This window comes from Hirsutella rhossiliensis (assembly GCF_020360975.1).
Source record: "Hirsutella rhossiliensis strain HR02 chromosome Unknown scaffold00028, whole genome shotgun sequence".
Classification (NCBI taxonomy): Eukaryota; Fungi; Ascomycota; class Sordariomycetes; order Hypocreales; family Ophiocordycipitaceae; genus Hirsutella; species Hirsutella rhossiliensis.
The window spans coordinates 18,494-43,306 of record NW_025408694.1 but is presented as its reverse complement, the minus strand read 5'-3'; the positions used below and the strand labels follow the sequence as shown (position 1 = coordinate 43,306).

Below are 24,813 nucleotides of genomic sequence, written 5' to 3'. Positions count from 1 at the left end.
ATCGCGTCAATTTGAAGAAGACGCGTCAGGTGTTGAAAATTGTTGCATGACCTAGTGCGTTGCATGACGCAGTGGGGTACGTTAGTTGAATCTTTTCCCTTTTCTTTTTATAGGTAGAACTAGAGTGTTACAGTGTAGTTTGCATAGCGACCCACGAGATGAGTACGTGCAATTCGCGCATGCACCTGACCCTAGCATTTCCAGAGTGTAACAGCCTTGAAACACCCCATTCCCTTTTATACACTGGACACAGGAGCTTTCGGCTGATCACCGAATATAAATATCAAGGCGGCATCGAGATGTTGGCTTCGTGTAAGCTTAAGTCGATGCGAATGTGATATACCTTGCCTCGCCTTCGTATTGAGACATATAAAGCGTTTAGGGGCTGTAGATGCTAGCAATCTCTCGACCTTGGACGAACGGACTTGATACACCTTAGACAACGCCCATGATGTAAGTTCAATGCTAGTTATTGGTTGTTGTGCAGTAGGAGGAATTGATGGGAGGAGAATACTGTCAATCGTGATAGCTTGCATTTTTAATATTCGTCCACGCAAAATAAAGTAGGGGGAAGAAAGAAACGTGACTGTAAAGATCTGCTATAACTTCGTCGTATATGCAATTAACCCTGCTTCTGCTAAGCCGAATATTTAAAAATGGGCCATAACCCTCTATGGTCACAGTAGGGTATACGTAATGACAAATTTTCTTCCCAAATGCGTTTTGAGACAGTCTGGCCTACAGTCGCCCGTAGGTCCCTTCCCCCGTCAGCGGGTTCCGGGCACGGCGGTAAAGCCGTAATATTAGTCAGTCTTCGGTCAGAGCCGGGTGACTGAGAAAGCCCACCTTAGCTTGGCTGGTGAAGGTGAACCGGAATCCAGAAAAGTGGGGCGTGGCACGAGTAACGACGACTGCCTGTCGCACAAGGCAAACCGTCAATCATCCCCTCTCTTTTGCTTTTGCTTGCTAGCCCAAAAGGGCCCATCTTTTCCGCCTCGTTCGCTCGCTCAGGCAACAGGCCGACGTCAGACGAAGCCCAAGCGCCCGTTTCCCCTACGAGCTTCGCCGTTGCCTCACCATCTCAACGAACCTCGTTGGCCTTAGCCAAACAGTCGGAATAGACAGGATCGAGGACGAATGCGCGCGCCCTGGCCGCCTGTCGCCGGGCTGAAGCTCGATCGCGGCTGATGGCAGAACCCCTGTATCATGATGCGCTGGCCGACGAGTTGGTCGTCCAGGAAGTCATTCTCGACTCCCTCCAGGGCGAACACTTCGATGGGGCCGAACAGGAGCGCCAGGAGGCGAGGCGCGAGATTGCCAGGTTGAGGGCCCTTCTCAGTCAGCCGCCGGGACCTGCTCAAACCCCCAACAGGGACTCGAGCTGCGATGGAGGTCAGTATCCTCCCTCGCTCTCCTCTGTTCAGCCTCCGGAATTCGGCGCTGACTCGGTGAGGATAGACGGCCGTGACGATGCCCAAGCCCAGAGCCGCCATTCTCTGCCCACCTCGACAACCCCAACAGGTAAGCTCTGCTTTCCTCGCCCAACCTCGCCTGTCTGTGCTTCCTGTCCATCGCCACTTCGTTTTCCCTTTCGCTGCATTCTGTTCTTTACTCCTCCTCTTTCCCCTTTCTGAACTCCAACCGCATCCTCTACCCAGTGGAATCATCCTAGTTGCTATTCAGCATCTAAGCTCTGACGACCACCTGCTTAGTTTGTGTGCATCTTTCAACCCCTTTGCCGCCATATTGGCGCCTGCCAGGTCAAAGAACACCTCACTCGTCATTGTGGCGCATTTCCCTTTAGCAAAGCTTTGCCGCACTCAAACACCGCACACCCATTCCTTGGCATGACATTTTGGGCTCCTTGATTTCCTCTCGATTCCGCGCTTGCGCCTTGTTTCATCCCGCCTTGCTGACAGCTGCCCCTCCAGCGCGACTATCCGCCAGCGTGGAACCAGCCAGTTCGCGCCGTAGCTCGGCGGCATTTTCGACTCCTCGCACGCTCAGGATGGACAATGACATCTGGAGAAGCCCAGGTGCCCGCTCTCTGCCGAGTCGCAAGCGTGAGTGTGAATCGCCGCTCCTGGGCATCGCTAGAGGAACGGCCAAGGCTCGACGCATCACCCCGACGCCTCAAAGTAATGGATTCGCCACACCGCAAGACAGCGCCAGCAGTGTCATAGACATTATCGACCTTACTGGGCACGCCAGCTCCATCCCCCCTCGTAAGCAATGTCAAGCACTAACCAGTGGCCAGGGATGACGTCGATTACGATGCGACATGCATCGCTCAACATATCAAAGAAGAGAAGAGACACGAGCAGGAGATGAGAGACAGGAGTCTGGCTCAGCAGCTTTCGAGCCAAGGAGATCCTGCTCCAGTCGTCCCGTCTACTCCGGCTCCAGGTTCGGGCCACTCAGACGCCTTTTCAAAGATAATGGCTTCGCAAATGCCCAACTCGCACGGGCAATTCGTTAAGCGCGAAGACCCAGCTTCTCGCCCGCCACAGACACTACCCATGCCTGGCGCATATGATGCCCGCTGGGATGAGCCTTACGGGCCCAATTCGTACAACTCTATGCCATCGACGGCTTTTGGTGGCCCGGGTCAGAGCCCTTTTACGACGACTCCACAGGCATTTCCTCACAAGCCACTGCCGTCCAGTACAAGCTTCAGCCCAGGTGCTCTGAATCAGTCACCTGGTGTCAACGGGCTTCCTTTTTCGTACGGGAGCCCCTTTGCGCATCCCTATCAAGCAGGACGGCCGGGAGCAGTCGGTTTCGCACCGGCTTCGAGCATGTATGGCCCCCCCAGGACTCCAGCCTTGCCGAGCTCCGGCAGCGTGAGCCTGCTTGATGCCATTGACAAACCCAGCATGCTCGACTATGCCAACCAGCTCGACGCTGAAGGAAATCCCTTTGCCGACAGGTTATCCAGCTTTCTTGACCACGCGTACCATGATCCCAATGTGAGCGAAAAGGAGTTGGACGAGCTGCTGCAAAACATTCGCCCGGACATGGACATCCCGGATAAGCATCGGACGGGACGCCGGCAGGACTTAAGCAGTCACTCTACCACCACCAGGAACTCGCCTTGTCTTGGATGAAGAAAATGGAGGAGGGTACCAACAAAGGCGGCATCTTGGCCGACGACATGGGTCTCGGCAAGACGATATCCACCCTGGCTCTCATGTTGGCAAGACCTGCCGTAGGGCGACCCAAGGTAAGTCGGGGATGTCTGGGGGGCACCGTGAACGAGCTTGGTTCCGCTGACACCAAGTAGACGAACTTGATTATCGGGCCGCTCTCGCTAGTACGCCAGTGGGAGGAAGAGATTTCGAAGAAGACTAAGCTCTCGCATCGCATGTCCGTCTTCGTATATCACAACACCAAGGCGATGACGGATGACTTGCTCAGATACGACGTTGTCCTAACGACGTACGGCACAATCGCTCAAGAACTAAAGCGGCTGGAGAAGTTCATGGAGGACAACGCCGATCGGAACATTGACTTAAACGACAGGGCCAACGCTCTCAAATTTCCCTTGCTGCACCCGACCAAAGCTGTCTTTCATAGAGTCGTGCTCGACGAGGCACAGTGCATTAAGAACAGGAAGACCAAGACGGCGAAAGCCTGCCACGCGCTCAAATCCACATATCGGTGGTGCCTCACTGGTACCCCGATGATGAATGGGGTCCTCGAACTCTTCTCTCTTGTTCAGTTCCTCCACATCAAGCCTTACTGCGTGTGGGAGAATTTTCGACAGGTTAGTCCAGGACGACTTGGTTTGTGCTTGATTGAATAACATACTGACGGCCCGCAGGCGTTTGGCATCCTTTGCGGTCTCAAGGGCGATGCAAAGAGCGTCGCCATGAGCAGGCTTCGAGCTCTTCTCAAGGCTATCATGCTGCGAAGAAAGAAGGACTCGCAGCTGAATGGGAAACCCATTCTCAATCTTCCTTCGAAAGACGAAAGCATAGTGTATGCTAAGCTTTCTCCCGACGAGAGGGGATTCTACAAGCAGCTTGAGCAGAAGTCCCAGGTTCTATTCAGCAAGTACCTACGCGAAGGCTCTATCGGCAAGAATTATTCCAACATTCTCGTTCTCCTCCTCCGCATGCGGCAGGCTTGCTGTCATCCGCACCTCAACCTGGACGTGGACGATGCCACCCAGTTTGGCAAAGAGAAAGTGGACGAGAAAATGGTGCAACCGATCAAGAGGCTCAGCAAGGCCACTGTGGAAAGGATCAAGGCGATTGAGGCTTTTGAATGCCCGATATGTTTCGACGCTGTCCAGTCTCCATCGTTCTTTATCCCATGTGGCCACGACGGCTGCAAGGATTGTGTCACGCGCTTAGTCGACAACTCTGCGGCCGCCAACCTGCAAGCTGGAGATGAAAGCGACAAGGCTAAGTGCCCTGTGTGTCGTGGCACTTTTGACGGCAAGAAGTGCTTCACGTACGAAGCGTTTCGGAGCGTTCACATGCCCGAAACTATGGTCAAGCAATCAGAGCCTGGCGTCGAGGACTCATCCAGCGACGACGATTCCAAGTCGGAGTCTGAGGTTGACACGGAGGAGGTTAACGCCAAGGGGAACTTGCGAGGTTTCGTCGTGGAGGATGACGACTCGGACCACGTGGACCACGCCAAGTCGCAAGCCAACAAGGCTGACAAGACTCCCAAGAAGAACAAAAAGGGCAAGAAAAAGCCGGCCGACGTCAAGCCATCCATGCTGAAGAGCTTGCGGCTAGAGGCAATCAAGAATCGGGAGGCGTACAAGCGATATATGCGCTACCTGCGAAAGACGTGGATGCCAGCGGCCAAAGTCACCGAGTGCATGAACCTTCTCAAGAAGATTCAAGAAACGGGAGAGAAGACCATTGTCTTTTCTCAGTGGACCCTACTTCTGGATTTACTACAGGTGGCCATGTGGCATGACAAGTTCAAGGACAAGCCGGAGCGGTACGATGGCAGCATGTCGGGCGAGGATCGTGCCCGGGCTGCCAGAGACTTCCGGGACAGGGACAACGTCAAGGTCATGCTGGTGTCTCTCCGAGCCGGGAATGCGGGCTTGAACCTCGCGTCTGCCAACAATGTCATCATCATGGACCCTTTTTGGAATCCATACATCGAGATGCAGGCTGTGGACCGTGCGTACCGTATCGGCCAGAAACTGGAGGTGAAAGTCTACCGCATCCTCACCGAGGAGACGGTCGAGGACCGCATCATCGCGCTGCAAGAGCGCAAAAAGGCGATTGTTGAGGCGGCACTGGACGAGACCGAGAGCATGAAGATTGGTCGCCTGAATGTCAACGAACTCAAGTTCCTTTTCAACACGAGGGACTAGCGTGGAAACGCACGGCGCCTTGCCCCAGTTGCTGCGAAGGTCTCTTCTCCTTGCTCTGTCTTTGCTACCGGGCTTGGGGATCATGCATATGTCCCACGACGAGGGCACGAGAAAGCGGCGGAGGGCGAATTTTCCCTAGTATACATGGCATATGGCAGGGAGCCGAGTGGACGTCCATGGGTCTGATGAGAATGTGGCTTTAGACGAACGTATGTACGCGTCGCGAGCAGCACAACGAAGAGAGGCTTGGGTTTCTAGAGACTAGACGTCTATAGAGCTAGATGTGCACAGCATCAATCCATCGCCGCATGCATGTCCTTTCGATATCCGCGTGACTAGCTTGCCTAGTTGGGGGGATGGGGAGGGGTGTCGTGACTGGCACGTCGGTATCTCGAGTGCGGAGACAAGTCGCACATATGGGTCAAGATACGATCAAGCCGGCGCGAATGATTGTTATGTACATGGTCAAGTGCATGGGTATATATATATACATGTACATCCCTAAGCCTCGCGGGCAGATTCTGCTTCCCTACCAAGACGACTCACCCGTCACGGGGCATGGCGGCCGTGCTTGCGAAAGTCGAGCACTACTTGTACATGTGGCAGCCTCTTTGCTGCGACGGACCGCAAGATCAGAGACCTTTGCTACAACGAGCACTGCGAAATTCGAAATCAGCTGGCCGACATCAGCTCTCGTCTCGGCGCCTTAGAAGCTCAACTTGCCAATACCAAACCCGTCTGTCAGGAGTGCCACAGCACCAAGGATCGCAAACGGCATGCCAAACAGGACCCGCAGCAGCAGCGAGACCAGCCACCTCATGGGCCCGCAGAGCAGGCGCTGGATGACGAACCACGCGCGCGTCGCCGAAGCGGGGGAAGGCATCGGAAAACCTGCCCAGAGGGGAGATCGGAGCCGCGAAAACAGTAAACAAAGTCAAGCTCTCACGGGTCTGGCTTGAAATAACCAAGGAGTGACCGTCATGAGTACATGTTGAAAGGCCCAAGAGAGCATGGTGGAGGGTCGGAGGGCTCTGGAGGTCTGAAACAATCGGGGCCGATACCACGCTGGAAGGAGTACATTTTGCGCTGATGACGGACGTTCTTTTTCTTGAAGTCGAGATTAACGGCGGCAGCCACTTTCCCATAACGCTGCAATGGAATGACGAGACCGAAGCCTTCGAAGGGCAGGATATGCTGAGGGAAATGAATCTCCTTATCGGTTACGATGAGATCTTTAAGATGCTCTGCCACCCCTATCAGGCGTGTAGGGACTGGCGGTTTTGTCAAGTATGAGTACTCTCACGAAGAGAGCATGCAAGTGGGCATTGATTGTTTTATATTAACGGAGGTAGCCGTAGGCAGAGAAAGTGGACAGCGACGTAAATTACCGTCGCTCGAATTCAGTGCCCTCAGAGCGATACCAAGTGCTCCGTCGACCGTTCAGTACCGGATTTAGTCGCTACGGACAGTTGCATCTCCACCTCTCCATCTACCCGTTTCCTCTGGTGCTCTCTTATCATACTGTCCAGGGGTACTGCTGGCATAAATAAAATCGCCAGGCAAAGTCCACACTGACCTCCAAACTGGTGCCTCACCCAACCAGTCATAGAACATACTAGGAGCACAGATGATGCTAGGAATACCATTCCGCTTACTGCTCCAAGCCACGGTACCCCCCTGGTTTGACGTCGGTTGCTCTGGCTGAGGCTGGTTAGAGCGCCGGTCAACACGACGAAAACGTTGTGTCTTCTTCCATATCGCAATAACCATAATAACGGTAGTCAAGTGAGACACCATTGGAGCAGCCCACCAGTATTCGACGCCAGAGAGCCCGATTTGCCAAACGGTCGCCCCAATAAAGGGAAGGTGAAAGACTAATGCTAGTCCAAAAATAATGATTCTCGCCTTAATGCAGGGGCCAGGCTCGACGGTGCGAGAAAAATAGGCATAAATCAAGGGATCGACAACTTGAATAAGCTATAAATCATGAGTATATCGTGGGGATAACTAGACGGCCTGAATGGGGAGTACCTCGATGATGTCGACGCATAACATGGTGACCCCTTTCCAGGCTGTGAAGAAGGGATAGGCAAGGACGCCAGGGAGGAGTGCATTTCTCGCACTGCCAAACAAAGCGGCGAATATTAATCCGGTACCCAAGAAGAGACATGCTGTGGGAATCAACGACCAAGTTCGCCTACGTGAAGCTTCTCGTGGCTTGACTCTGATCATCCAGTACAGGTAAGGCCCCAGAAAGACCGTGGTCACGGCAAACACGACACCGGCCTCGGTGACCTCCCTGATGGTAATCTCGTCCTGCATGTCGAAATGCAGCAACATTGAACGATGGAGAGAGCGGAATTCTGACTTGGAGTAATGAGAATATGAGCACCGGGCTTACCCGGAACAAGAAGTGCTTTATATAGACGTTTAAGTCATAACAGCGAATATTGGTATATAGCAAGTAACGCTCAGATGAAGAGGGCTACAGTACATTGTCCAGTCGCCTTACAACGGGAAGACATACCTAGAGTAAGGTGGTGATGGGGTGCTTTGTGCATAGTACGGTTACACCATCATTGTCTTGAGACTGGGCTATACCGTAGTTGATATGATGATTTACATACATGAGGCGGGTGAGCTTCCTCCATGTCGAAACGGCCTGGTCAGAGTAGGGTTGGCGGAACGGCATGTCTTCAACCAGTCAATGCGTTTGGCCCCCCGGTTACGAGGCCATCCAGTAGATCGGCATCACCAGCCGTGTATTCATCCTGGTTCATGCACTTTGGCTTGCATGCGTCTAAGTTCACCTTGATTAGGGAGGTCGGAACGCCATGGGCCTGTGCAGAGGCAACTTGCCTGGGTCTGCAGTCAAAATGAACATGGACGTGACAACACCATGAGCTCCCCTGGACCAAGGAAGTGAGGTCAAAACATGAGCAGAAGGCGTCATTGATCCATTCCACATTGGGGTTGTGACATAACAGCGCAGATCTAGGAAAGCGTGACTCTCAGCTGTGACAACTCCGCAGGATGGGCTTCGTACTGGCTCGGGAACCTGTCTCTCACCTGGTCGTCCTGGATCTCGGCCTCGTTGGGGCTGTTGGTCGTGAACATTAAGGAAAGGCAGGACTGTCGGGAGGGAAGGAGGGGAACACAGGATAGATTACTGAGATCGAAGAGATATGCTGTTACTTAGGCGATTCCTCCGGTTTGTTCTGTCTCCTCAAGAATCTTCTCCATCGCTCTTTTCAAAAGTGCTCTGCCCTTATCGCGGTCTAACTCATCAACCGAATACCATCCTTGACCTTCCATGAAAATAGCGCTCGCACCGCAACTCGCTAATTTGACAAATCTTCTGGACTCTTCCTGCCATATTTCGCGCATACTTCTTTCCATTTCGGCGCTAATGCTCTTGAAAACCGGGATGCCCACTCCCACACCGAACTTGAAAGGCCCCCAAGCCTTTCTACCCTCACTGAGCTTTCGATAGTTCCAGTAACGGAGTAGAGACGATTTATCTTTGAGGTCGTGGAAACTATCGCGGAGTGTTTGTCCTGCATACACTGACAAGTTTCAGTGATGATCTGAAAGGGTTGGACTCCAAGTCGGCACGGCTCGTCATGGCTGCACTTCTTCTGATCAACATCGTTGAGGTGACCGCAATTCATCGAGCCTTGGGTGACAATATGTGATGCCATCGTTTTATTGCAGGTAGCTGTTGCGGAAGACTTGTTATGGTAATGACCGTGTCCATGTATGCGCCATGGGATACTTTATAGGTCAGAAGTTCAGCTCTACAGCTTTTACCAATCTCCTTACGCTTACATTGAGAAGGCGAGGTATAGAAGCTGTCACGAAACTTAGTCTCATTACTACGCTTTGTCGTTGGCCGTGTCACCTGCGGCGTGCATGCCAAGTGCAGGGCCGTTACAAGGTCAATCAAGCAAGACGTACGGCTGCTGCAGAGAGCTAGGTAGTAGCTACCGCAATCACCCACACCGGATGATCATTTCGGGCTTAGGACCAGGCTTTGTTACACCCTCAAACAAGGCCGATGGGTACTGTAGCGGGACATAGAATGCCGCTATGTCCTAATTAACAGGCACTCATAAAGTACCACAGCTTTGCTGCTCAATATGGGATGCATTTGAAGATCGCTCGGCGGCGTGGCTGCAGGCTCTTCGCATCAGCCGCATGCACGCGTCAGGGTCGGCAGGCTGCCCACCACCAGTGCAGATACGATTATTTGACCAATCATCTGAGCTTCCTGCCAGTGAGCGGGCCGGCACGTCTTCCACTGTCAATGCAGTCGGCCCCCTGTCTGGCTAGGTATTCGATAGATCGTCACGGGTATGGGTATGGCAACCCCCTGGGTTGCGCAAAAAAGCTTTGAGGAACGAAGATAAAGGTCGGATAAAAAGAACGGGATAACAGAACGGCAGGGAAAGTAGGTACCTACGGGCGACTGTAGGCCAGACTGTCTCAAAACGCATTTTGGGCTGTGGGCACCCCGGGGTTAGATTACCCGATCGGGTCTAAGTGCAACTGGGTAACTTGTATATACCGATACTCTTCTATTAGCATAGGCATTGAAAGAAATGAAAGTAAGCGTTCGCTCTGCGCATTGGTACACATTTTCAGTGCTTTTCTCCTTCTACGATATCATTGAGCCCGAATAGCGCTTTACTCAGTTAAACAAATATGCCTCGACCACAAATTGATCTTTCCACAGTTCAGGAGGAAATCACCGGCTTGCATCGAGATGGATCCTCTATTAATACAATCCGTACGCATCTTCTCGAGCATCATCAGCTTCAAGTAAGCCGCGCCAGTCTCTATCGATCGATCAAAGACTGGGGACTTCTTCGTCAAGCACGTACGATCACTTCAGATACCTTACGGGACCGAATTAGGTCGCTATTCTTTGATGAATGTCTTAAGGATGATTTCATGCTTAAACGACTTAGAGACGAGGGGTTTACGATCTCAAAGTTCCGTCTTGAAAGAATTCGGCTTGAAGAGGGCTCTACCGCCGCCAATCCCTGAAGCGCTCCAAGTCGCAAGGGAACGCGCCCGGTCCTTTTTTAACAGCCAGGCACAGATCTCTACAACGCTACAAGGACATGGCCGGAACTATCTCTATACGTATATGCGCCAGCAACATCATATTATTAGTCGTGATGCCCTATACGCAGAGTATCGAGACTTCACGCCTGAGAACGTTAGGGAACGATGGGGACGAACACGTTACACACGACGTGACTTCTCTATCCATGGCCCAGACTGGGTCTGGTCTATTGATGGCTACGACAAACTTAAGAATTGGGGTTTTGAGATCTATGCTGGTATTGACGCGTACTCACGGTATATTACGTGGTTTTACTGTGGGTTTTCGTCCAGTACGAGCTGGAACGTTGCAAAACAGTACCTCCACGTACTAAACCAGCGGCACGCTATGCCTCGTATCTTGCGATCGGACCATGGTAATGAGACATCCCTCTTATGCGGGATACATTATTACCTATCCGGCATGCGAACGAAGGAACAGGGCTCTGATCTCGTCCCAATTGCATTTGGAGACTGCTGGTACTTTGGCCGAAGCATTCATAACACCCGGATTGAGAGCTGGTGGCATCGGTTAGGCAGTAATCGTGCTGGGTTCTGGCGAGTAAGTATAATTTTATCCATCATCTACCCTAGTTATACTAACTCTCCATTAGCAATACTTTCAATGGCTCACCGAACATGGCTTATTTGACAGTAGCTCAAGGGCGGATCGAGTGGCAATTCTCTATATCTATATGGATACTATCCGTCAAGAGCTAGTCCAATTCGTTCATATGTGGAACAGTCATACTATTCGACATCAGCCAAATCGTCCACACGTTCGAAGCGGGCAACCTACGGTCTTATATCATCAGCTTGATTCTGCTGGTGAACAGAATTATGCCGAGGAGATCCCACCGGATCGGCTTCGCATATGCACCGAGCTTTTCGATGAGGATACCACGAACCTAGACGACTACCTACCGCTTAAAACTAAAGAGATATGCGATTATTTGGTTCAATTAAGCATTGGAACTATATCTTCAAGTCCTCCGAACCCGGAATATCCATGGCTTGACGAGTACAACTCGCTCCGGACACATCTGCATCAGTATATTACTGATCAGAAGCAACCGGAAGTCACGTTACTTAGTCGCCCAGAAAATGGTCGGGACCGACTACAACAAGTCTTATCACAGTCTAATATTAGCCTAGACGATCTTGAACAGTTGAGTTTTAGGAGTGACGATGGTAATTAAAGAAAAAAGCAAGTGAACGGTTAAGATTGCGATTTTACATGAGCTTGACGACGTGTAACCATTTGCTCCCTATAGTCCCGTCCGCGTTAGAGATACCATCTTCTTGAGTCTCGCCTTCCTTGATATCCTCTAAGACCTGACCTGGGCTCCCTAAATCTGACTTAAAGTCCTGTGAAAAGTCAAAATCCGCCTCAGATGCTACTTGTATCGTAGATTTATTCTCGGCCTCCTCCTTGATAGCCTCTACCTTAAACTTCTTGCTTGTATTCTTCGGCGTCGGTTTAGTCTTAGGAGTTGCTTGCGTTTCTTCGGAGACGCACTCTTTTTAACTAAAGGTTCGTTCTTGGCGCTAAGAATATGTGCGGGTTCGAAGAGGTCGTCTGGGTTGTTGTCGCTCTCGTAAGAGAACAAAAAGATTAAAGAGTACTTAAAAGGTGATGCAATCGCCTTGTTTGGGGATATCGCACGGAGGATGAGCAAGTGGGCATAAAGATCAGGGACTGGAAGACTCTTGATTCTGCTATCTAAGGTGGGAAAGAGGCGAGATCTTTATAGACTGCCTGAATATGAGAATGGAAGGGAATGGTAGTGAATGGAAGCATCTGATCGGATCATCTGGAAGCCACTGATGCGTTGATGATGCCTCCTAGAAGTTTCTGTGGGGAAATGTGGAAACGGACTGTGCGAATAGGGGGTCAGACTGTTGGAGGCTGATATCCTATGTGTGACATACCCCCCCAGGTTGTGCTGGCTAGTGGGCAGTGCAAACTGAAGAAAGAAACTAGATCCCTAGCAACGTAGAGATATCGACGAGACCGAGTTGTTTGACGAAAGTAGCAAATTTCTGGCCTGGCAGAGCTTTGGTGAGCGGGCTGAGCGCCGTGGCTGAGTCACTCGGACCGGGGTCCGGTGTCGGATATGGGTGCTGAATGTCATGAAACTCATCCTGATCATCCGAGTCCTCATGATCAGATGGTTCGGGTTGTACCACAATCGTGGTGGCGTCTCCTTGGTCTGAGGTTGAGGAGATTGCTCAACGGGGTCAGGTTCAGGTTCATCGATTTGAGTGGGGATTTCCTCGTAATCCGACTCGTCCTCGATGTGGGCTGGAAGCTGTACTTCCACGCGCTGTGGGATAGGTTCTGGTGGCTGATCATTTCCGTCATAGAAGATGCTTTCATTGAAGGTCACATCTCGGACCCTTCGGACTTCTGATGTGGACGGAATCCAGATCCTGAAAATGTTCGTGGAATCATATCCAACGAGATAACCGATTTCTGTGTGAGGGTCGGTCTTTAGGTCCTTCTTCTGTCTGTTCTGAAGGGCCTGGGGTGTCAAGGATAGGCTCTGCAGCCGTATGCCTTGAGAAACGTGATGTCAGGCTGGTCTTGCTGGTAGCCTATGTCTCTGTTGTTGTCTCGCAGCCACTGATGAAGCAGCTGGAAAGGCGTTCGAAGCTGTGGTTCTGCATGGGCGATCTGTTGTGCAAAAACACTGCTGCTTTCCAAGTCTCTGGCCAAAGATCAGATGGTAAATTGGCATCAATTCCCATTGTTCTGGCCTGGGCAGATATTACCCCCCCAGATCGCTCTGCAGAACCGTTTTGAGCGGGAGTGTAAGGGGCAGAAGGTTCATCTTGAATCCCTTTTCCTCGATCCAGCTCTCATACGCACTCTGAAGAGAACGATCGTTATCACGGTGGATAATGCAAATGTTGAGATTCCATTGGCGTTGAACCATTGCCTCGTGGTTTCTCAAAGCAGTCATAACGGACCCTTGTGTCGCGTCATTCAGAAGGTAGATGAAGATCATGCTTGTAAATTCATCTTTGATAAGAAGAACAGCTTCCTTGCCGTTGAATGAGGTGTTCATACTGAAGATATCAACGTAGATTCTCCAGAATGGTCTGGGGCTCGGTTTTGAGGGGTTCGGCGAGAGACGACCTTCTTTCCCTTCCCAAGGGAACACGCGGTGCAATCGATGGTAACTGGGCCTTTGATCTTCGAACCCGTCGTGTTCTCAACAAGATGCTCTAGGGCTTGAGCGTTCAAGTGACCTAGGCGCTTATGCCAAAGCGTAGCATCTGCTGTTTTCACTGTGCGAGGTGCAGATGAAGATGTGAAATTGGAGGCGTGAGAGTCCTCCTTAATCGGGTTGAACTCGATGACCGGTTGACGAAAGCGGCGTTTCGTATGAAATATAATCTGATCGTCTTTAGAGACGCGTCCAGATAGTGGATTCCAGTTGTATCCCTTCGCAAGAAAGCGGTCGAGGGATGCGATGTTGGTGTGGAATTTTGGCACGAAGGCAACTTCGTTGAGCTGAAAAAGTCCTCCTTCTTCAAGCTTCATACGGACTGTGCCGTAGCCAAGGATCTGAAGTTGACTATCGCCTGCAAAGAGCTCTTTGGCTCTGCAAGGGCGGTGTAGTCAAGAAAACGGGATCGGTTGTTGCAAATGTGTGTGTCTGATCCGGAATCAAGGATAAAGGAGTCATACAGCGGGTAGACTGCCTTTCCCGTCGAGAAACTGGTTGATGGAGGTGTTGAGGAGGCGGTGTGTTGTCAGGAGCTGGTAGAAGACCGGCAAACGCTGTGCCTTTAACGGAGGAGTCGGACGATTTCTCCATTTCCTTCTTCTTGAAGTCTTGTGCTTTCTCCGTCATCTTCTTTGCCCATGGATTGAGTCGAGGATTTCCTTGATCTTCTTCTCAACCTTCTGATCAGGAGTCCAGCCATCAGGCCGAGCTGATTTGATGAGATAGAAGCAATCTACGAAGCGGTGATATTCTCCGCAGACACACATAGGAACACCATCAGCGTTCTTGCTTGAAGACCACTTAGGCTTGTCCTCTTCCTCTCCGATTTCTCTCCCTTGCCTTGGAAGGCAGCTCCGAATGATCCTTTGCTGTTGTTGGCGGCCTTGATTCGGTGAGCTCGTTCAAAGATCTCACTGATCTTAATGCCGTCCGGGAAGTCCGTCTTCCAATCAGGCTTGCCGAATACGGCCTCGTCTTCCATTTTGTTGACCCAATAGTCTGTGAATGGGGCGTTGATGGACGAAACAGCCTGTAGGAAATCTTGGGTAGGGCGAAGGTCCTGGACATCAGGAAGCCCTAATTGCTTTGCCTCAGTGAGGACTTTCTGCCATTGGGTGACCCAAGCTTCGATCTTGGTCCTGTTTGGCGACTGAAGGGTGGAACGATAACGCTGAACAACTTCCTCTCGAGTGCCCAGTCGGTTGGGGCCACACGAGCCTGAAGCAAGGCAAGTTGCTTTGCAACGTCGTGTTCCTCGGCAATGGTGCTGTAGTAGTTGCCGATGGTCTTGACGATGTGTTGTTGAAGGCTGGCGAGTGCCTTCACTTGATCCCTATACCCTTGAAGCTTCGAGCGGTATTGGGTGTGGAGGAATTCGAGACGGCGAAATTCCTCCGAGGTCAGATCCACGAGATCAGATGCTTCGTGGTTGATTTGTCGGAATGTTGGTTCAACTGGCTGCTGAAGAACCGGCTTACCCTCCTTGACGGCAGGGTCCAGAAAGTCCCAAAGACTGTGGGACGTGGCGAATTTCTTGATGATAGAAATCCATTGTTTCCAGTCGCAAGGGCCGTTGAGCACGGTGCCCTTGGAAGAGCCATCAAGATCTAGAGCTGAGCTCATTGTGGAAGCTATTCTGCGCAGCGGAGTGAACAAGAATAAGATACCCAGTCAGTGGCAGACCGGGCTCATAACTATCGCACGGAGGATGAGCAAGTGGGCATAAAGATCAGGGACTGGAAGACTCTTGATTCTGCTATCTAAGGTGGGAAAGAGGCGAGATCTTTATAGACTGCCTGAATATGAGAATGGAAGGGAATGGTAGTGAATGGAAGCATCTGATCGGATCATCTGGAAGCCACTGATGCGTTGATGATGCCTCCTAGAAGTTTCTGTGGGGAAATGTGGAAACGGACTGTGCGAATAGGGGGGTCAGACTGTTGGAGGCTGATATCCTATGTGTGACAGGGGAAATCGAGCGAAAAAAGGTCAAGCAGGGATGTCGTCTCGTATGCTTGTGATGGATAATACGAGATCGAGCCTGGATTGTTTGCTAAGCAAGCTGATAGGAGCTTCCAGTCGCGATCGATTAAAGTCTCGTCGTTAATGGCTCTGCGAATAATCTGTTGAATCATGTCGGAATGTGACGGGAATTGCTTGGCTGGTTCGGAAAAGAAACAGTGTGTAACCTTCCGTACAAGACTAGGATATCCTACGTGATACTTCTTTACAGGCAATCCTTTATTATCGATGATTCTAAAGGACGCACAATAAAAGTTCACCGTTAGATCGAAGGGCTGGAGCATTGATCGCTTTCTTGTTGCCTGCGCACTCTCAGAGCGATGGGTGTTGCCCTCGTTCGTGGCCGTAACGAGTTGACGTAATCCATTTGTAGACTTTATAGCTGGGACTGTCATCGCAGGAGCTATCTGTCGTTCTGTTTGACTATCGTCGGAAGTGAGATCGATCGTCTGCGCGTCATGGTCGTTGGATCTCGAGCTTTGTATATTCGTCCGGACGGGAACTTGTCGAGACTGTCGGGTAAGGAGATTTCCGCAATAAAGACAGACTGTCCATAATGGTTGACTAAGGGATACTGCCCGATGGGAGTATCCCGTCGCCGTACAAGTATCATCAGCCATTGCCTCTTAATAAGTTAATGACGAAGAGGTGGTAGATGTGCGAAGTAAACGAATTTTTCTTCGTAATCTTAATGGAATACTTTTAGTTTCAAAGTGTGTAGAGCATAAATGCAGATAAGGAGTGGAGTTTATTTAGTCATCATTATATGAGTTGTGTACCATTATCTCAACCCATTCCTGGAATTTTCTCCCAATTATCTGCCACTGCCGAGGAGTAATTGACTGTAGGTCCTCGCTTTCTTGGGAATAGCTATAGTTCTCCTCTGTTTGATGATGACCTAAGACGATTATTAGTTGAATCTTTTCCTTTTCTTTTATAGGTAGAACTAGAGTGTTACAGTGTAGTTTGCATAGCGACCCACGAGATGAGTACGTGCAATTCGCGCATGCACCTGACCCTAGCATTTCCAGAGTGTAACAGCCTTGAAACACCCCATTCCCTTTATACACTGGACACAGGAGCTTTCGGCTGATCACCGAATATAAATATCAAGGCGGCATCGAGATGTTGGCTTCGTGTAAGCTTAAGTCGATGCGAATGTGATATACCTTGCCTCGCCTTCGTATTGAGACATATAAAGCGTTTTAAGGGCTGTAGATGCTAGCAATCTCTCGACCTTGGACGAACGGACTTGATACACCTTAGACAACGCCCATGATGTAAGTTCAATGCTAGTTATTGGTTGTTGTGCAGTAGGGGGAATTGATGGGAGGAGAATACTGTCAATCGTGATAGCTTGCATTTTTAATATTCGTCCACGCAAAATAAAGTAGGGGGAAGAAAGAAACGTGACTGTAAAGATCTGCTATAACTTCGTCGTATATGCAATTAACCCTGCTTCTGCTAAGCCGAATATTTAAAATGGGCCATAACCTCTATGGTCACAGTAGGGTATACGTAATGACAAATTTTCTTCCCAAATGCGTTTTGAGACAGTCTGGCCTACAGTCGCCCGTAGTACCCGTTGGTCAAAGGCAGGTGGCTGACCAACTTAACTGCCGTTAAGTTGGCCCAAAAAATCCGGGACAGCACAAAAACCCCCGGGACAATCTTAGAATAGTGGAAATTACTAATACTGTGGGAATGTAGCATATAGCTATAGTAGGATTGTAAGGGAGGTGCGCACACACGCACACGTGACCCTTAGCGTCACGTGTATGGACCTCGGGGATCCGTGTATAAAGGGCACGTAGTGTGCCCCTCATTCCCTTTCCTCCTTCCTAGCAAGACATCTTGAATACAACCCATTGCGTTACTGCAGTACAGACCTCCCGACACTGATCAGTGATCGATTTGGTCGATCACAGATTGGCAAGGAAGAAGAGATAGAACGCAACCTTCGAAAGCCCAACTACCATATTCCTAGCGATATTGCCCTGGTTGGACCTAGAGGAGGTTTCTATGCTAAGATCAAGGACTCTACGATTACCCGGACCCGGCAACCAACTAGCTCCCGGTAGGCCATTGATAGATCCTTCCAACTTCACTTAACGGTTACATTAAGTGTAAGTGCGTCCACAACGCCGATTCGACAACTACGTGACAGCCCTCACGATTCGACAACTACGTGACAACCCTCACAATGACAAGCACGACCCCAACCCCGAACCCCGCCTCTACGAGGAACGACGCCTTCCTCGACCAAGTAAGGGAATTGGTCCAAAATCTCACGATCCCAAAGACCCAATATCAGGATATCGATCCGACCCGATGGGAGGATGAGATCACGCCACAAGAGGAAGATAGAATAGCTGTTATGACATATACCGCACGATTTATGTCAGAATGCGAGGAGAACGTACACCTTCATGGCACTAATATCCTTGAATTCTTCCAGGATCACTTCCAACAGTGGACCGAGGCAACGTGGAGAAAGATGCCAAAGGAATTTCGAAGGGAGCTACGTTACCTTTTAAAGAGACGTGGTATCTATACAGGAGAAAAGGGTGACCACATCATCCCACAGCTCGTCTTCCTACAGACGATCGATAACCCACCAGCCTGGCCCGACAACGAATTCATGGTAACCCAATTCGATAAAGGAACGGAGGCCTATACAAGAAAAGAGAGACGACTAACGCAGAACCCTCCCACCTCCAACACGGCGGAGCCATCCACGCCGTTAGCCCCTATTCCGACGCTCCTGCTCCTCCCGCTACGACAATTGCGGAACCGCCCACAACGACTGCTACGCTTCCCAACGAACAATACATCCTACAAGCTATCACTCCCCGGCCGACATCCCGAACGGCATCGTCGATGCCGACACACAACAGAAATTCACCAAGATCTGGGACAAAGAGAAGAACTATACGGGGGAACCCTATGACCTTCTCGATGATAAGCTACGCATCTTTATGAGTATCTGTTATAACATTCAGGTCAAGCCGGACCAATTCCACGCTCTTTTCCTCGAATCCTTACTGGCCGAGCCCAAACGTACTACATTGACCACGTTAACTGGACCTCAACGTTCCGCAAGGCATACGATAGCATCAAGCAACATTTCGATACGGAAGTTAACCACGTTCACTACTATACTGAATGGACGACTATTTCCTTTAACAAGCTCCGTGCCGATAATGCTACGAAATCCCTACACGAGGTTCTTCAGCTACTCCTTGATAAGCTACAGTTATGCCAACGAGCTCTTGGCAACGCGTATGCAGGAAACGTTCCACTGCGTACAACGCTTATTAATGCATGCCGCGGTGTTCCTGAACTTGAATACGCTTTATTCAAGCCCGCCGAAGGAATCGAGCCCTTTTGCAGATCTTCGCTCTTCCGTTGAGACCCATCTTGCACGCGGAATAGCGCCTCGTTATCTTCAAGGAGGCCCTCAATACCATCAAGACCTCGAGGAACCATCTGATCATATGGATCCCAATGACCACTACTATCTCGATCGAAGATACAACAACAATCGCGGAAGATTTGGTCAGAAGGGTATAGAAGGTATAGAGGCAACGCTCAACGAGGCAGCTACAACGCTCCACGGGGAATCTTCAATAGTCAACGCTTTAACCGCCCACAAGGCCGTTACGGCCACAACCACCCGTGGAATAAGAAGTGCTTCGTCTGCAATAAGGAAGGATGTTGGTCTACAAAGCACACTGCCGAGGAACGTCAAAGATCCTGAGACCAATACGTCGCCCACTGTCACTTCATAGGGATTACCCTCCCAGGACCTTACAGCCTACGTTCTTGACTTTGAAGGTCACGAGATGGATGCCCACGATGATGCTAACGACCCTGGGACGAGGACGACAATGAAGATAATGACAACAACCCAGAACAGTGGCACACAAGCCAAATGCTCTGCCAGCAAGCCTTCAACCATCTGATCACAGGGGAAGACGTGTATAGCACCTCTCAAAACAACGCTACACCTGCTTCCCAATTCATGATAGAGGAGCGCTACTCAAGACTGATTCCAGGGCATCATAATTGACACAGGCGCCGCGAAGGTTTCCACAGCTGGCTACGACCAATGCATCGCTCTACAACGAGCAGACCCTGCTATAACGCTCGATAAGACTACAGCAGGCCAAGCTTCTATCAAATTCGGCAACGGCGAAGCCATTCTATCCCTCGGCTCTATCGCCCTTAAAACACCTCTCGGAAGGATCACATTCCATATCCTCAAGACCCCTACCTTCCTCTCTCTCTCGCTGATATGGATCGCCTAGGCATCTATTTCAACAACCTTACAGACACTATTGTCGGACGAACAACCCTCCCGGTTATCCGCAAATGGGGACATCCTTGGTTCCTCCTACCTAAGACCAACGAGGCCGCTATCGCATTCCTCACGGAGAGCGAGATCCGCACTCTTCATCGTCGATTCGGGCACCCAGCGGTCCCAAGACTTCACAACCTCCTACGGCAAGCTGGCCACAACGATGTGACGATAGATATCCTAGAGAACATCTCGAGATTCTGTCATCACTGTCAAATGCACTCTCAAGCTCCAAGACGCTTCAAATTCACCCTAAAGGATGACCAGGAATTCAACTACGAAATCGTCGCTGATGTGCTCTACCTTGGAACCCCTCAACGCCCCGTCTTGCACGTGGTAGATACAGCAACAGCGTTCCAAGCAGCCAGGTTCCTCCTATCGATGTCAGCAAAGGATACGTGGGAAGCCCTCCGAGCCCTCTGGATAGACACATATCTCGGACCCCCTGATACTATCAAGCACGACGCAGGGACCAATTTTGCCTCCCTAGAGTTCCGTAACGAGGCAAAGCTTATGGGGATAACCTGCAAGCAAGTCCTGTGGAAGCACATTGGTCCGTTGGAAAGGTTGAAAGATATCATGCCCCTCTCCGCCGTGCGTTTGAGATCCTCCACGCAGAAATCGGACCTTCACATCCCCGAATCGATCCTTCAAATGGCTATCAAAGCCATCAACGACACAGCAGGGCCAAATGGCATTGTCCCTACGCTCCTAGTCTTTGGCGCCTACCCTCGAATGGCGTTAGATTCGCCCCTTCTGCTACGACCCTGAAAGGGCTGCCGCAGCCCAGAAAGCGATGAAAATGCTTCGTCAGCTCTCAGCAGAGCGGCAAGTGCAGGGCGCCTTACACACAAAGAACGGACCATCATCAACAGGCGTTATACTATCGCTCCCACTGCAAAGCGAGGTCCGAGTGTGGAGAGAAAAGCTCGGCTGGCAAGGCCCTTTAAGATTAGTGCAATTGATGGCTCCAATGTCACAATTGATACTATCAACGGACCCCAGACCTTCCGTTCCACCCTTGTGCAGCCTTATTTCCGCGACGAGACGACCACCCCCCCCCCGCTGCTGCTGCTGCGGATGATTCTGACATTCCTGTTTCTGATCCTGCGAGCGATTCTGTTCCTGTTTCTGCCCCTGCCCCTGCCCCTGTTCCTGCTCCTAATCCCCCGGCGCCGCGCAAGCGAGGCCGCCCCCCTGGTTCGAAGAACAAGCCAAAGACGACGTTCCTAGTCAAGAAGGAAGAAGATGCCTACCAACTAGCCATCAAGCTACGGGACGAAGGCATTATCACAACGCCAGGCACCCTTTGAGGAATCCGATAGCACGGAGATCGATGATCTATTGGTACGAGGAGTGTTTAGCTTCGAACGCTACAATGAAGCAAAGCACGGGAACCATCATATCTTCCGCTCCCGCATGGTCCGCGAGGTTAAAGGCAAAGAAACCAAACCATACGAGAAGTCAAGGCTCGTGGTCCAAGGGCACAACGACCAAGAGAAAACCACCCTATTGACGCAATCCCCGACAATTCAACGCGTCAGTCAACGGCTTATTTCTGCTATCTCCCCAGACCTCCTTTCTCACGGCATGACCTCTCTTCGTGACATCACACAAGCGTATCCCCAGGCGCAGACCGAACTATTCCGCACCATTCTCACGCATCTTCCCGCCGAATTAGAAGGAAGATACCCGGAAGGAACAATCATTCGCGTTATTAAGCCCCTATACGGAATTGCGGAGGCCGGAGTCCATTGGTTTCGAACCTATCACGGGCATCATGTCGATAACCTCGACATGTCCACATCAACCTACGACCTATGCTTCCTAATTACGAATAAGGGACCTGATAACTTTGGGATTGTGGGAATGCAGACTGACGATACCCTTATGCTTGGCACACAACGTTTTTCCGCGCTAGAGGAAGCGGAACTCGTAAAGGCACAATTTCGGGCAAAGCCGAAGACAACGATGACCCCGGTACTAGCATTGACTTCAACGGTGCAAAGATAACCTCCAAGACACCACTTTCCACAACGCTCTACTGCTTCAACAAAAGGGTCAAGCAGCCAAGATCGAACCCATCGACATCAAGGCATACGATCGAGCCCAACAGTACGTGGAACAGCGTGCCCGTGGCGCGTATGTGGCTTCAATCTGTCAACCAGAGGCCTCATTCGACATCTCTATTGCTGCCCAGGTCCAAACCCCTACGGAAGAGGATTGCACGACCCTCAACAAGCGGCTTCAATGGCAGAAAGACCACCAGCAGCGAGGCCTAACGTATATCCCTATTGACCTCGCCAATGCCAAGCTTATCGTCTTTACCGACGGTTCCTTTGCGAACAATAAGGACCTATCGTCACAGCTAGGCTTCGTCATTGCCCTAGTCAATGAGACCGAGACCGCACGTACCAAAGACCAATTCGGGATCAAGGGCAATGTCCTCCATTGGAGCTCAACGAAGTGTAAGAGGGTCACCCGAAGCGTGCTAGCATCAGAGATCTACGGCATGGTCAACGGATTCGATATTGGGATATCACTAGCAACGACGATACGGAAGATCACAGACCGCCTCAATCTTCCCCCTATCCCCCTAATCGTTTGCACCGACTCTTTTTCCCTCTACGAGTGCCTCGTTAAGCTAGGCACAACGAAGGAGAAGCGATTGATGATAGATATCATGGCCTACGTCAATCCTACGAAAGGCGTGAGATCACAGAAATCCGCTGGATTAACGGCGCAGACAACCCAGCAGATGCTATGACAAAGGCATCGCCTAACCGCGCCCTCGAACGCCTCGTCGATACGAATAGCCTTACGATTAGGATAGAAGGATCAGTCGAACGCCCTCCCGCTAGCTGCCGCTCGAACCGTCACTCTTTTCGCACCCTTGCGGTTGCTGCTACGCTCCCGCACCTGCTGCTACTGCTGCGATTGCAGCGATAAAAGAAGATTTGCCAGTGTGGGAATGTAGCATATAGCTATAGTAGGATTGTAAGGGAGGTGCGCACACACGCACACGTGACCCTTAGCGTCACGTGTATGGACCTCGGGGATCCGTGTATAAAGGGCACGTAGTGTGCCCCCTCATTCCCTTTCCTCCCTTCCTAGCAAGACATCTTGAATACAACCCATTGCGTTACTGCAGTACAGACCTCCCGACAAATACAACTGTTAAGAATTAAGTACCTTAGATTTTAGCGTATTTTCGAAGAAGTACTAACTTCCTAACACTTTTCTTAGTAAATTACTAGGCCCCAGGATTGTCCCGGGGGTTTTTGTGCTGTCCCGGATTTTTGGGCCAACTTAACGGCAGTTAAGTTGGTCAGCCGCCTGCCTTTGACCAACGGGTAGTTTTATGCATGCAAGAAGGCAAGTAAACCGAGCGACGATTAGCGCCCTTTTGTAGCGAAAGCAGGGAGAAAAAGCAAGAAAAGACCAATCACCAAATATGTCGCAATTGTCAGACTCGTATCGTTCAGCAGCAATTTGACCTGCACGTTGAATATCCTGGCACTTCTCTAGATCGGTCGAAAGCGTGTAAAACGCCAAAGGAATCATCTCCGCGATGGAGAAGTTCTGGAACTCGGTATCCCGATGTTCAGCAATGTAACGGCAATTCGTGTCGTAGCGCTGCCGCCGGTGCACTGGGTCTCTAAATACGCCTCTTGCGCCACTTCGGCAGATTGACGAATCGTTGATAGCGCACATTTTGGATGTCGATTCCAATCGTAGAGAATTGAGGCGTTGGAGCTTGAAGACGTAGGGAATGGCAGGTGAGGAGAGTTGTTGGCGTGGAGAATCGCAGGCGAGGAGAATCGCAGACGTGGAGAACTGCAGGTGGGGAGAGTTGTTCGTGTTAAGAATTGCAGGCGTGGAAAATTGCAGGCGAGAATTGCAGCTGGCAACTCAGCCGATTACCATGACCGAACTAATGCAATGAAACCGACAAGCACCAACGTTCATTGGTGAAATCTCCTGAGGGGCTACGTGGCGAGGGTGTGTGTGTACGGGGTATCATGACGCCTAACCTGCTACGTAGTAGAGATACATGGTCCCAGGAAGCCCGCGACGCGCACGTGACCAGTCGCGTCTTTAGATTCCACTTGTTTACCTCTGCCTCGCTTTCACATTTTACTTCCCAAACAATCACCCATGCTCTATCCAACTCAAAATGACCCTTACAGAGCAACAGATCAGCCTCATCTCCAAGAACCCGCTTAATGATACGTTAGACCGTTCCCAGGTCAAGCTAAGCGGTTGCGACGAAACCGACCAAGCATTGCGGGATGAGATCGCCAGTCTTCTGTCAGCTTTGGTGGGTTCTACCGCGGCGTTTAACCTCCTGCTCCAGATGGAAGCGGCGATTTGGCGGTGAAGCTCTTTCTGTACAACGACTCGTTCGAGGAGGTAAGGTGAAGCTCGACCATTTCCGTCCTCTTATTCGCTCTGTTGTCAACAATGCTCCTGATGTCGTCATTTGGGATGCCGTCTTCGGTCTCATCGACACCCTCAGCGCCCTCACTCCCCTCCGTCCAGCATCGTCCCAACCTACAAGGGAACACCTGTCAAGACCAGCTCGAGCAGACTTGCCGATGGCGAAACGCGCGACATTGTCGAAAGGAGCTCTTCTTCGAGATAAAAGACTGCACCTTTCGCAATGTGGGAGGATTCTGCGACAAGTTCTTCGACTCAAGAGCTGGCGCAAAGAACAGAAAGTAATGCTGAAGAGGATG

The 24,813-nt window shown here is 50.8% G+C and overlaps 2 protein-coding genes across 2 annotated transcripts; one reads left to right on the top strand and one right to left on the bottom strand.

Annotated features, from left to right (window-relative positions):
• Positions 1-1,187: 1,187 nt before the first annotated feature.
• On the top strand, positions 1,188-5,347 carry HRG_11928 (zinc finger, c3HC4 type (RING finger) domain-containing protein; the record flags this gene model as incomplete). The annotated part of the gene is made up of 8 exons (XM_044870398.1): positions 1,188-1,392; positions 1,459-1,521; positions 1,920-2,202; positions 2,258-2,969; positions 3,068-3,223; positions 3,284-3,766; positions 3,824-4,697; positions 4,752-5,347. 8 exons carry the CDS (start codon positions 1,188-1,190, stop codon positions 5,345-5,347), a joined length of 3,372 nt encoding a protein of 1,123 aa, XP_044714510.1.
• A 9,422-nt stretch (positions 5,348-14,769) lies between these two features.
• On the bottom strand, positions 14,770-15,315 carry HRG_11927 (uncharacterized protein; the record flags this gene model as incomplete). The annotated part of the gene is made up of 1 exon (XM_044870397.1): positions 14,770-15,315. The coding sequence occupies one exon, from the start codon at positions 15,313-15,315 to the stop codon at positions 14,770-14,772; it is 546 nt and encodes a 181-aa protein (XP_044714509.1).
• Positions 15,316-24,813: the final 9,498 nt, after the last annotated feature.